The 14,349-nt window shown below is 48.3% G+C and overlaps 1 protein-coding gene across 1 annotated transcript in view; it reads left to right on the forward strand.

The window, feature by feature from the left end:
* UBASH3A (ubiquitin associated and SH3 domain containing A) overlaps positions 1–14,349 on the forward strand; it is a 34,652-nt gene that overhangs the window by 5,291 nt on the left and 15,012 nt on the right. Inside the window, exons 3-6 of the mRNA XM_055569742.1 lie at positions 1,397–1,583; positions 4,021–4,219; positions 8,694–8,863; positions 10,175–10,383. Of these exons, the coding sequence (XP_055425717.1) occupies positions 1,397–1,583; positions 4,021–4,219; positions 8,694–8,863; positions 10,175–10,383 (765 nt within the window). The remainder of the gene's footprint in view (positions 1–1,396; positions 1,584–4,020; positions 4,220–8,693; positions 8,864–10,174; positions 10,384–14,349) is intronic.

Genomic DNA, 14,349 nt, shown 5'->3' on the forward strand with positions numbered 1-14,349 from the left:
CCTTGGTGTTTTTTTATTGTTAAGAAGAAGGTATTTGTGTGTATCTCATGTCTTCTCCAGTGGTTGTACCCTGATTTCTAAATTTAATGTTATATCACAAACACTTCTCTGAGCCATCAAAAATTATTTGAATCTGTAATTTCCAGTGACTACATGATAAAGTTATTATCACTTTTCTAGTTTTTTCCTTCTTTTGTGTTATAAATAATGGTATAATAAACATTTTATACATGCAGTGTTATCTACACTTTTTGCCTTGAATAAATTTCTGGAAAGGATTTATTAGTTCAAATGGAAGGGGTATTTTAACGCTTTTGATACATCTTGACAAATTGCTTTATGTAAAGGTTGTAAAAATTCATCCTTCAGTCTCTGGGCACCTTTGACAAAATGAAGCTTAGCTTTTATCCTCTGAAGGCATTCTGGTAATTTTACAAGTGGGAAAAGTGGTATCTCATGGTTGCCTCAATTTTATTCATTTTTTATTATTGGTGAGAAGGAACCTGACTCGGGGGCTGTATGTCATCTTTCATAGTATTTTAAATAATTTTCTGGGACTTCCCTGGTGGTCCAGTGGTTAAGAACCCACCTTGCAACGGCGTGGATGCACTAAGATCACACATGCCTAGAAGGAACAAAGCCCACACGCCACAAATACTGACGCCTACACGCCGGATCGAAAGACCCCGCGTGCCTTAACCAAAGCTTGCGGCAGCCAAGTCAACATAGATAACTTTCTGAGCTGAAAAAAAATAGAGTAGCTGCCTAAGTTCTGTCTAGGTCTTTGGGGCTTTGAGGTTTATCCTTAATTTGAAGATTGAGATAAAATTAAAATGCAGGTTTTTCCCAGAAAACTTCAACCCTAAGGAGATACCTGACCCGGAAGGACCATTAGAAAACCAGGTTTTGAGTATTTTGGTCACCTTCTCACCTTGTCTTGGTTGTTAGCCTGGGACTCAGACTAGCCAGGGTCTGAAACCTGGTTTCCCAGGTGGCGCTAGTGGTAAAGAAACTGCCTGCCAACACAGGGGACATAAGAGACACAGGTTCTATCCCTGGGTTGGGAGGACCCACTGGAGAAGGAAAGGGCAACCCACTCCAGTACTCTTGCCTGGAGAATCCCATGGACAGAGGAACTTGGCGGGCTACAGTCCTTGAGGTTGCAAAGTCAGACACGACTGAAGTGACTTAGCACAGCACAGGGACCTGGGTGGATGCCCAGCTCCTCTGCGATCACACTCAGCCCTGTCCTCGGTAAGTTCTGCCTGGGTGCAGGCACCCTGGTGCTCCACACGTGGCCGGCTGTTCTGAGTCCCCATCAGCACTGCCCTCTGCCTTCCTGGGGAAAGACTCGTTTGGCCACAGCGCCAGATGAGTGTCCCTTCCTCTCTTGCAGGCTACACTGCCATTGCAATGACCCTTCTCTGGACGACCCCATCCCCCAGGAGTACGCCCTGTTCCTCTGCCCCACCGGTCCCCTGCTGGACAAGCTTCAAGACTTCTGGAGAGAAAGCAGGCGGCAGTGTGCCAAGAACAGAGCCCACGAGGTCTTCCCTCATATAACGCTCTGTGACTTCTTCACGGTGAGTTGGCCCAAGGCACATTTAATTCTCATTAACATAGCAGCTGAGTCATTTCCTGCAATAACTTGGTGGTGAAGGGGCAAAACTAAGGGGTTTATTTTCATAGAGTGGTCCACAACAGTGATGTTTGCATGAGATAGCCTTTACTTTCTTCCTCGTCTTCATCTGTTCAACTCCTATTCATCCTTCAGAACCCAAATCATTTGTCCTCTCCCTTTTTGAGTCTTACACCCCCTCCCCAGGCAGGCTTCCCTGATGGTTCAGTGGTAAAGAATCCACCTGCAATGTAGGAGATGCAGGTTTGATCCTTGGGTCCGGAAGATCCCCTGGAGAAGGAAATAGAAACCCATTCCAGTATTCTTGCCTAGAAAATCCCATGGAAAGAGGAGCCTGATGGGCTACTGTCCATGGGGCTGTAAAAGAGTCAACGACTAAACAGCAACATCTCCCCAGCTAGAGGCATTGTGTGCTCTGTGCTCCCACCATCCCTTTGTTCTCTATCTAGTGGCTCTTTCCCTGTTGCACGGCAGTGTGTCTGATGCAACTTGGCATCCCTCACTGGACTGAAACCCTCAAGGCAGGGAGGAGGCTTCGCTCACTATTGTACCTGCAGACACTAGCAAGTGCCTCAGCCTGAGTGGGAGCTTCACAAACCTGTGATGGATCAATTAATGAACAGATTGGCCAGCCGCAGATGCAGGATTTCTTCCTGCCTTGGGGACCAGCTCTCTGACCCAGAAGAGGTCAGGAGGCAGTTCTGCAGGCGTCCTGGAAAGGACCTGGACTGCTCAAAGACAAGAGAGAGGCATGAGAATGAGAGGAGGGAAAGACAACACTGGGGCTCCTGACCAGAAAAATGTAGAGAGGGCACACACCGCACCATCCTGGCTCTGCTGTCAGCAAACTCTCAGCGTCCCAATGGGGCCCAAGGAATCCTTTGTTCCAGGCTCCTCTGCATTGCACAGAAAGGGGGCTGCAAACCTGTGCAGGATGGTTTCCAGAAGATGCCCAGGAGAAGCAGTGCCTCCCAGAGCCCCTGATAAACACCCTCATTTGCCATGAGGTGGGGAGGGATTCCCAGGTGTTGAATCCAGAAGAGTCCAGGTAAGCTGGGTGAGTTGGTCACCCTGCTTGGCCAGCGACTGGGTTCCTTTATGGCTTGTCCTGGGAGCTCATCAGGGAAAGGAGTGGCAGCCAAGCCAGCTCTGAACATGATCTTAGAAATGGATGTGCCTGGTCATGACCACCGGGAAGCTGACCTGGGGCTCCAGCTCTTCCTCACAGCTCACTGAGGCATGGGCGCAAGTGTACACACACACACATCACACACACAGTTCCCTTCTCCCAAGGGAGCTGCCCCGCTTTCCCTCACCCTGCCCTAGAGGCTGAGGGTCTTTTTCCGGCAGAAGAGTGTAACAGGAATTCACTCTTTGTCTGATTCTAAGAACATACAGCCACCAAATGGTGGCGTCAACTACAGCTCTATGTAAAACGTGGCTCCATGCTCCAAGGTTACATGCCTGAGGCCAAGAAATACGTGTGCAGAGATGTTCATCTACATGGCAGTTATGAGTTGAGTGCCCTGTGGGTATATCCCATGCCTTCCAGGCCTGTGAGGGCTGCAAAGATATGGCAGGGGTGAATTTAGTGAGCTCCTGGTGAGTGGGGAGCTGTGGGTGTGTGTTAACAACAATGATAAGGTTCACAGCTCAGAGAGCAAAGGGGGCTATGGTAAACCCAGGGGGGGCCTGCTGCTGGGGAGAGGAGGGATCAGCCAGCTCCCCATGGGGGTCGCTCTGTTGGGGTTCACTGGGGTCCCCCATGGCCTCATGGAGTCTTCCTCACTGAGCCAGGAGCTGTGTGGCCAGAGAGTGGGTGTGTGGGTGACAGTGGGGATTGACAGGGAGCTTATAAGCCAAGACCACATCAGAGGAGACCCTTGTAGACAAGGATGGTTTGATCACTGGCCAAGTGTGAGGCCTGCTGCCCAGTCTGAAGACCAGCAGCCAAGGACTAGGCTACAATCCTCCTCAGTAGGTTACGTTCTGAGCAGCGCACCCCAGGACTGCCTCAGTGGAGCCTACAGGAACCCCCAGAAGCCAATAATGCAGTTCTGAGCATAGCTGTGCTCCATAGAAGTGGGAGAGGGGCTCAGGATGCAATATGGGAGGATTTGGTCAACTCAAGATGGAGTGAAGGACGAAGTTCAAGGGACCCGGGGTTTCCTGCCTGGGCACTTAGAGGCTATTCTATTCCAATAAGAGCTTGACCTGAATTGCCTAAGGAACTGGGGACCAGCTATAGAACAGACCCATCATCCCAAACACCGGGACCAGGTAAATTATGTTACGGTGTCGGGAGCAAAAAGGAGGCTCCCATGGCTGCCTGGTTCTCATCAGTTAAGGTAACAGGTGACCGACCTGTCTCTGTCCCTCAGTGCGAGGACCAGAAGGTGGAGTATCTATACGAGGCACTGAAGAGAGCTGGGGACAGGACCCTGTGCGCATTTCCCTCGGCCGTGCCTCTGGTTCTCCATTCTTCCATTAGCTACCTGGGCTTCTTTGTGGACGACAGCCCCGCAGACATCATCCGGGAATTTGCTGTGATGTTCGCCACAGAAGCCTCCGTCTTGGCAGGTAGGTAGCCCTGGGCAGTGGTGCACACAGAGCCCCAGTTTACAGAAGGGAGTCCCTTTGTGCCTGGGGCTGGGTTCACCACACTCGGATGCTAGGAGTGGAGCCCAGGGCAGCAGGAGTGAGGCTGTTCTCCAGTGCAGTGATGGTCAGCCTGCGGGCTAGTCTGGTGGCGGGACACGGGGGTGCCTGCACCATCACCAGGCCACTTCAGCCCTCACCTGGCCCTTTACGGCCAACAGCTATGACTTAGCCTTAGCCTGTGGCTTAACAATTACCTAGAATCTCCCTAAAATGCCAGAATGTCCTTCAGAAACCTGAGTAAAGTAAGTTAGACAGAGACAAACACCATTTGATATTGCTGATCTGTGGAATCTAAAAAAAAAAAAAAAAAAAAAGGCACAAATGACCATATTTACAAAGCAGAAATAGAGTCACAGATGTAGAAAACAAACTTATGGTTACCAAGAAGGGGGAAGGGATGAACTGGGTAATGGGGATTGACATATATACACTACTCCATATAAAATAGATAACTAGTAGGAACCTGCTGTATAGTATGGGACTTCCCTTGTGACTCAGTGGTTAAGAATCCATCTGCCAGTGCAAGAGATGCAGGCTCAATCCCAAGGTTGGGAAGATTCCCTGGAAGTAGAAATGGCAGCCCACTCCAGTATTCTTGCCCAGGAAATCCCATGGGCCTGGTGTGCTCAAGTCCATGGAGTCACTATAAGAATTGCACGTGACTGAGCGGCTAAACAAGTGTAGCACAGGGAACTCTACTCACTACTCTGTAGTGACCTATATGGGAAAAGGATCTGAAAAGAATGGATACATGTATATGCATAACTGACTGACTTTGGACTTTCCAACCAGTCCATCCTGAAGGAAATCAGTCCTGAGTATTCATTGGAAGGACTGATGCTGAAACTCCAATAACTTTGGCCACCTGATATGAAGAACTGACTCGTTGGAAAAGACCCTGATGCTGGGAAAGATTGAAGGCAGGAGGAGAAGGGGATGACAGAGGATGAGATGGTTGGATGGCATCACCGACTCAATGGACATGCGTTTGAGCAAACTTCGGGAGATGGTGAAAGACAGGGAAGCCTGGCATGCTGCAGTCCTTGGAGTCGCAAAGAGTCAGACACGATGGAGCGACTGAACTGCACTGATATGCAAAAACTATTTAATTTTTAAGAAAAGTGAGCAAATAGACTCCGAGCAAGCAGAGGGCTCTTCTCTAAGTGAGAATAGCCTTGTTGCATTGATGTGGTTTTTCAAAACACTCAGCTGCTGGGAAACGGCCCCAGGGGGGTCATTGTGCGGCCACATGACGATGAGGATTGTAGGCTGGGGTGCCTCCCCCAGCCCCACATCCCACCTGGGACACCTGTCCTCAAGGGGCCAGTGCTGTGTGTAAAACACAAGTCCTAGTTGATTTCTTTAAATTTTTTAGGTATGAGCATAGTCTAGTCTCCTTGGCCTCTTGGTAGGGAGATGGAGGGGGAGGTGCATTACCTAGACTCACTTTGAGAATCAGCCAAATTCCCTTTTCTCAACCATCAGCCCTGGTCTGGGGACTGGGGCTCCAGCTGGGGTTTAGTGGAAAGCGTTCTGGACTTGACCTCAGGTGTGAATTTTCCCTCATTCCTGGTTGGTGATGTGACCCTGAATCGTGTCTTCTGACCCTTGAGTCATCTTTCTTTTCGAATGACTGGGCCCACCCTTCAAACAGTGCAACCTTCCTGGGAACGTCCTAGTGGTCCTAGGACACAGAGGTGCTCAGCACTGCTATGTTTTCTGTGTCTGAGACTCAGAGAGACCATGGCGCCCTGACGGGAGGACCCCCCTCTGCCCCCAAGACGGGTATGAACTTCGATCCTGGCCACATGACTAGTTTCATCAATCCCAGATTTCCACCTGGAAGCTGGCTTGACGAGTCCGGGGTCATATGTTCTAGATAGCTATAAACTTAGCCGTGTCTTTGAGGAGTGCTCAGTTGCTCAGTCATGTCTGACTCTTTGCAACCCCATGGACTGTAGCCCTCCCAGCTTCGCTGTCCATGGGATTTTCTAGACAAGAATACTGGAGCGAGTTGTCATTTGTGAGGAATGATCTCCTTTATGTAAACCTGAGTTCAGATGATGACTCTGGAGTCCCCTTGTCTCTAAAAGGATGACGTGGCTCTTGTCAGGATGCAATGTGTCAGCTGCTAGCCTTCACACAGAACCAGTGCCTCACTTACTTTCATAACCCTCTGCTCCCGACCAAAAGGGACTCTCAATGGCCACTCATTTTAAAAGTGGAGTGACCAAGGGCCGTGAAGGGCTGTGACCCGCCTGAGGTCACTATCGTGAGTTGAAAAGTGTCCCCTAGAATTCACATTTCCCAAAACCTCTGAAAAGGACTTTCTTTGGAAATAAGGTCTTTGTAGATGTAAGTAGTTGAGGTCACACTAGTGTAGGACAGGCCCTAAGTCCAGTGACCAGTGTCCTTGTGAGACGAGAAAACACAGGGACACAGAGGAGAGGCCAGGCATTGAAGTGACACAGCAACGAGCCAAGGAGCTGGAGGAAACAAGGAGGGACCCTCCCGAGAGCCTTCAGAGGGGGTGGCCCTCGACACCTTGGTTTTGGATTTCCAGCTCCAGAACCATGAGAACAAATCTCCACTGTTTTAAGCCACCCAGTGTGTGGTCATTTGTGACATCAGCGCAGGAAACTGACAAAGTCCCCGAGCCAGTGAGTGTTAAAGCTGGCCCTGGAGTCCAGCCCTCTCCTGCTCCACCTGGGTCTCCTGCTGACCGGCCCCTGTCCTGCGAGAGCTGGTTTTGACCCCCTGTCCATCACCCAACCCTGAGCTGGTTCTGCCCTGCCCTCCATGGCTGCTGCCCCGGGCCTGACCCTGTTGGGTCGGGAGGGGTCAGTCACAGCTCCAGGGGGCCTTGCCGGCATGTGTGTCCCTGCCCAGAGCACAGTCCTCAGGGGCATGGGCCATGGAGAGAAGATACACAAGTGCCCATTCAGAAGGCCAGTGACTCAGTGATCTCTCGGATGACTACCATGGCGGGCCCTTCCCAGGCCGTGCTGACTCACCCCCGGCAAGACAGCCCTCCCCGCCACAGCTGGAACATCTGAGAAAAGGAATTTCCCTGCCGCCCACACACTCTCTTATTTAGGCACCTCAATCCCCGCAACTTGGGGCATGGAGACCTCAGCGGTTTCTCTTTTACTACCAAAGGCTCAGACAGAGGATAAAGACGTTGGTGGGGCCGCCAAATCTGGGCTCCAGGAAGTGCGTCACTGACATTGCTCGGTTGAGGACACGTCCTTGTGTGCCTCTCAGTGTTGCCCGTGGGTAACTAATATCTGGGCTTCCCAGGTGGCACTAGTGGTTAAGAACCCGCCTGCCAATGCAGGAGTCGTAAGAGACGCAGGTTCTATCTCTGGGTTGAGAAGATCCCCTGGAGGAGGGCATGGCAACCCACTCCAGTATTCTTGCCTGGAGAATCCCATGGACAGAGGAGCCTCGCAGGCTACAGTCCATAGGGTCGCACACAGTCGGACACGACTGAAGCAACTGAACATGCAAGCAACTATTATCTACTGGAAGTCTCTGGGGGACCTTACAGTTAAGAGGCTGGTTTCCCAGGCCACCCCAGCAATCCTCACCCTCAGGTTGTTGCTGTTGAAACTGAAGCTGAGTCAGACCAAGACGCTCCCCAAGGTCACCTGCCAAACGGGGCAGGTGGGTCTAAAGTCAGGTCTATCTGCTTCCCGAGTCTGTGCGGTTCCACTGATCACTGCCTCCCCAGAACAGAGCCACTTTGTGGCCTGGCTGAAATCAGATCCTGGCTGCTTCAGGGACACCACCGCCCACTGACCTGAGGGCCCTGGAATGAGGACCAGGAGAACTGGGGCCCAGGGGACAGAGGTCACTCAAAAAGGCCAGGGCCTGGCCACTCCAAAGTCTTCCTGCTTCACAAAGCCAGCCGGATATTAGAGCTGCTGGGGTGTTTTCTTCCAGAGACTTGGCAACTGAACAAAAAACCATGACCTGGCTGGGATCCCACCCATCCAGGCCACCAAGAAACATGTGCATCCCAGGGGACGAGGGAGATTTGAATCAATTGTTGGAGCAACTAGCTTGCAAATTGACAGACCCCCCCCCCTCCAAGTATGTACCCCTAAACCTGTATCTCTACTCTCTCTGCTCACCTGCTTCCTGGTCAGATGTGCACGCTCCCAGCCGTCTCCGTCACAAACTGACCTCCATGCAGCAGCCCATCTGGGCCAAGTCCTCGCCTCGTCGGGAAAGTGCTGGTGCAGGGGGCGGGGGTGGGAATGGGCAGAGATAGGACCCTGTGTAAAGGCATTTGCATCGCCACCCTGGTCGCGTAACCGCTCTGGACGGGGAGCCCTGGGCGTGCAGTACAGCCATCTGGGTCAAGGTGCCCGTGTGCCTCCTTTCACAGACTGCACGGTGAAGCCTTGCACCAAGCAGCTGCATCTCACCCTGGCCCACAAGTTCTACCCTCACCACCAGAGGACGCTGGAGCAGCTGGCCAGAGCCATCAACCCCGGCCACAGCTGCCAGTGGACAGCCGCGCTCTACTCCCGGGACATGCGCTTCGTACACTACCAGGTGGGTAAGCCCAGGTGGGTAAGCCCAGGTGGGTGGCTGGACTGGGCCCCCCACCCTGGGATCTGGTGAGCTGCTGCCTGCCTGACACAGCCCTGACCCCAAGAGCCCTTAGCTGGACCTATCTCAGTAGAGGGAAGAATTTGAATCCCTTCTTGAAAATCATTTTGTTGCCTGCATTTTGGAATTAACATTCTTTTATTTATAAGTTGCAGACATCCAGAAATTTGGAGGGGAAAAAAGGAACATTTCTGGTATTAAAAGTGGACTGTTGCAAAGATTTATGAATACAGTATGTTGGCTATTAATTTGCTTAAATAGTGACTTGAGTGAAGCCTCAGTCCAGGACTCCCTCCCTGCGGGAGTGGTATTAAAAATGGACTATTGCAAAGATTTATGAATACATTATGTTGGCTATTAATTTGCTTAAATAGTGACTTGAGTGAAGCCTCAGTCCAGGACTCCCTCCCTGCGGGAGTGGTATTAAAAATGGACTGTTGCAAAGATTTATGAATGCATTATGTTGCTTATTAATTTGTTTAAATAGTGATTTAGTGACACTTCAGTCCAGGACTTCCTCCCTGTGGGATTGATTGGTTTAGAAGGTTTTGTTATACTCCTTTTCAGACCCATGGAACAAGTATGAATCCACTGTGTTCCTTCACATGGGAGAAGCTGTAAATAACCTCACTCCAATGGGGGCGGATGTGACCTCTGGTTATGCTTTGAGATTTTTCATATAAGAAATAAGTAAACAGAGATAGATAGGTAAGTAGGTAGACAGATAAATAGATAGGTATAGATTGATAATTGATAGAGGATAGACAGGTAAGTAGATGTTTAGTAGATGATGGATAGATAGATAAGAGATACAGAAATATAGATGATGGATGATTGATAGATATTAAATAGATGATAGATGGGTGGCACTAATGGTAAAGAATTGCCTGCCAATACAGGAGATTCAGGTTTGCTCCCTGGGTCAGGAAGATTCCCCCGGAGAAGGAAATGGCTACCCACTTTAGTATTCTTGCCTGGAGAATCCCATGAAAAGAGGAGCCTGGCAAGCTACCATCCATAAGGTCACAGAGAGTGGGACATGACTGAGTGAGCACAAATACAGATACTTTGGTAGATAGATGAGAGAGACAGAGACATGACAGGTAGTTACCAATACCCATTTCTAAATCTCTCCAAAGAAGTCTGTGCATCCTTTGGTCACATTCCACTGTCATCAGCCAAAGGCTTGGGTGTGTCCTGGAGACACAGAACCAGCCCTTACTTGAGACCTGAAGACTCCCGCCTCCTTTCCAGACCCTGCGGGTCCTGTTCCAGTACAAACCCCAGAATGTGGATGAATTGACACTCAGCCCTGGGGACTACATCTTTGTGGACCCCACGCAGCAGGAGGAAGCCAGCGAGGGCTGGGTGATTGGGATCTCGCAGCGGACGGGCTGCCGGGGCTTCCTGCCAGAGAACTACACAGAGCGAGCCAGCGAGTGTGACACCTGGGTGAGACACAGGTGAGTGCCACCCCCGCCCTGCAGCCCACACATCTCTCCTGGAGTCACAGAGAGTGTCTTCTGGAAAGAGTGTTCACAGTACTTGTATGCTTCTAGATCATTCCTACCATTGGTGAAAATGGCCTGCTCCGTGCTGGCAGCATTATCCCTGTAGGTATCTGGTAAATGTCTTGACTGATTCATGGCTTTCCACTGAAAACATTCAGAAGACATCAATTACTCTATAAAACTTTTCTGAGACCATAATCCCCAAAGGACTACAAAATACACGTCCTTATTCTGAACCTGAAAGGAAGAGATAATTAAATTGAAAATAAGCACCTGAAATCAATTATGATACACCCATACAATAGAATACTTGAAGTTTTTAAAAATGATCACGAGGAGGTATTTATCCACTGATATAAAAAAATACAAGGTAAATTGCAGAACAATGTGTACAGGATAGTACTAACTGTGGGGAACAGATGAATTAAAACATGATCATCTGTACTCACATATATTTATATGCATCTTTATGCAAAGGCAAAATGATAGGATACTGAAAGAGGAACCCCCCAGGTCAGTAGGTGCCCAATATGCTACTAGAGATCAGTGGAGAATAACTCCAGAAAGAATGAAGGGATGGAGCCAAAGCAAAAACAATACCCGGTTGTGAACGTGACTGGTGATAGAAGCAAAGTCTGATGCTGTAAAGAGCAATATTGCATAGGAACCTGGAATGTCAGGTCCATGAATCAAGGCAAACTGGAAGTGGTCAAACAAGAGATGGCAAGAGTGAATGTTGACATTCTAGGAATCAGTGAACTAGAATGGACTAGAATGGGTGAATTTAACTCAGATGACCATTATATCTACTACTGTGGGCAGGAATCCCTTAGAAGAAATGGAGTAGCCATCGTGGTCAACAAAACAGTCCAGAATGCAATACTTGGATGCAATCTCAAAAACGACAGAATGATCTCTGTTCGTTTCCAAGGCAAACCATTTAATATCACAGTAATCCAAGTCTATGCCTCACCAGTAATGCTGAAGAAGCTGAAGTTGAATGGTTCTATGAAGACCTACAAGACCTTTTAGAACTAACACCCAAAAAAAGATGCCCTTTTCATTATAGGGGACTGGAATGCAAAAGTAGGAAGTCCAGAAACACCTGGGGTAACAGGCAAATTTGGCCTTGGAATACGGAATGAAGCAGGGCAAAGACTAATAGAGTTTTGCCAAGAGAATGCACAGGTCATAGCAAACACCCTCTTCCAACAACACAAGAGAAGACTCTACACATGGACATTACCAGATGGTCAACACCAAAATCAGATTATTCTTTGCAGCCAAAAATGGAGAAGCTCTATATAGTCAGCAGAAACAAGACCAGGGGCTGACTGTGGCTCAGACCATGAACTCCTTATTGCCAAATTCAGACTTAAATTGAAGAAAGTAGGGAAAACCACTAGACCATTCAGGTATGACCTAAATCAAATCCCTTATGAGTATACAGTGGAAGTGAGAAATAGATTTAAGGGACTAGATCTGATAAATAGAGTGCCTGATGAACTATGGGCAGAGGTTCATGACATTGTACAGGAGACAGGGATCAAGACCATCCCCATGGAAAAGAAATGCAAAAAAGCAAAATGGCTGTCTGGGGAGGCCTTACAAATAGCTGTGAAAAGAAGAGAAGCAAAGAGCAAAGGAGAAAAGGAAAGATATAAGCATCTGAATGCAGAGTTCCAAAGAATAGCAAGGAGAGATAAGAAAGCCTTCCTCAGCGATCAATGCAAAAAAATAGAGGCAAACAACAGAATGGGAAAGACTAGAGATCTCTTTGAGACAATTAGAGATACCAAGGGAACATTTCATGCAAAGATGGGCTCAATAAAGGACAGAAATGGTATGGACCTAACAGAAGCAGAAGATATTAAGAAGAGGTGGCAAGAATACCCAGAAGAACTGTACAAAAAAGAGCTTCACAACCAAGATAATCATGATGGTGTGTTCACTCACCTAGAGCCAGACATCCTGGAATGTGAAGTCAAGTGGGCCTTAGAAAGCATCACTACGAACAAAGCTAGTGGAGGTGATGGAATTCCAGTTGAGCTATTTCAAATCCTGAAAGATGATGCTGTGAAAGTGCTGCACTCAATATGCCAGCAAATTTGGAAAACTCAGCAGTGGCCACAGGACTGGAAAAGTTCAGTTTTCATTTGAATCCCAAAGAAAGGCAATGCCAAAGAATGCTCAAACTACTGCACAATTGCACTCATCTCACACGCTAGTAAAGTGATGCTCAAAATTCTCCAAGCCAGGCTTCAGCAGTACGTGAACCATGAACTTCCAGATGTTCAAGCTGGTTTTAGAAAAGGCAGAGGAACCAGAGATCAAATTGCCAACATCTGCTGGATCATCGAAAGAGCAAGAGAGTTCCAGAAAAACATCTATTTCTGCTTTATTGACTATGCCAAAGCCTTTGACTGTGTGGATCACAATAAACTGTGGAAAATTCTGAAAAAGATGGGAATACCAGACCACCTGACCTGCCTCTTGAGAAACCTATATGCAGGTCAGGAAGCAATAGTTAGAACTGGACATGGAACAACAGACTGGTTCCAAATAGGAAAAGGAGTTTGTCAAGGCTGTATATTGTCACCCTGTTTATTTAACTTCTATGCAGAGTACATCATGAGAAATGCTGGACTGGAAGAAACACAAGCTGGAATCAAGATTGCTGGGAGAAATATCAATAATCTCAGATATGCAGATGACACCACCCTTATGGCAGAAAGTGAAGAGGAACTCAAAAGCCTCTTGATGAAAGTGAAAGTGGAGAGTGAAGAAGTTGCCTTAAAGCTCAACATTCAGAAAACGAAGATCATGGCATCTGGTCCCATCACTTCATGGGAAATAGATGGGGAAACAGTGGAAACAGTGTCAGACTTTATTTTGGGGGGCTCCAAAATCATTGCAGATGGTTATTGCAGCCATGAAATTAAAAGGTGCTTACTCCTTGGAAGAAAAAGTTATGACCAACCTAGATAGCATATTGAAAAGCAGGACATTACTTTGCCAACAAAGGTCTGTCTAGTCAAGGCTATGGTTTTTCCAGTGGTCATGTATGGATTTGAGAGTTGGACTGTGAAGAAAGCTGAGCGCTGAAGAATTGATGCTTTTGAACTGTGGTGTTGGAGAAGACTCTTGAGAGTCCCTTGGACTGCAAGGAGATCCAACCAGTCCATCCTAAAGGAGATCAGTCCTGGTTGTTCATTGGAAGGACTGATGCTGAAACTCCAATACTTTGGCCACCTCATGTGAAGAGCTGACTCATTGGAAAAGACCCTGATGCTGGGAGGGATTGGGGGCAGGAGGAGAAGGGGACGACAGAGGATGAGATGGCTGGATGGCATCACCAACTAAATGGACATGAATTTGAGTGAACTCCGGGAGTTGGTGATGGACAGGGAGGCCTGGTGTGCTGCGATTCATGGGATCGCAAAGAGTCAGACATGACTGAGCAGCTGAACTGAACTGAAGTGAACTGATGCCTAAAAGTTCCCTGGAAGGGAAAAACCTCTAGAAACTTCCAACAGAGCTACCCTTCAGGGTTGAAGGTGGAGTTGGGAGAATGGTCTTTTAGGTCTCTACAACTGCAAAATTTTTAAAATTTTTGAAACTTAGAAATGCATTGCTTCTTCAAAATGTAAGATAATCAATTTTAACTTTAAAGAAAAAAATATAAGGAAATTGGGTCAAAGGGAGAGAAGTCAGACAAGCCTGGGGCCAAGCTTTGTACCCACCGTGCAAGCTGTGGGACTCAGGCTCCAAGCCCTCCCACACCCAACGTGGAACGGGACACAATTTCCACAAAACCATCACAGTCATCCCGGGGGCAAGGACATCAGTCATTCCAGAGAAGCACAGTTTTTTGGATGTGGCTATGGCCATGGGTCCAGTAGCCAGGACAAAATCACA

This window comes from Bubalus kerabau, chromosome 2 (assembly GCF_029407905.1).
Source record: "Bubalus kerabau isolate K-KA32 ecotype Philippines breed swamp buffalo chromosome 2, PCC_UOA_SB_1v2, whole genome shotgun sequence".
Classification (NCBI taxonomy): Eukaryota; Metazoa; Chordata; class Mammalia; order Artiodactyla; family Bovidae; genus Bubalus; species Bubalus kerabau.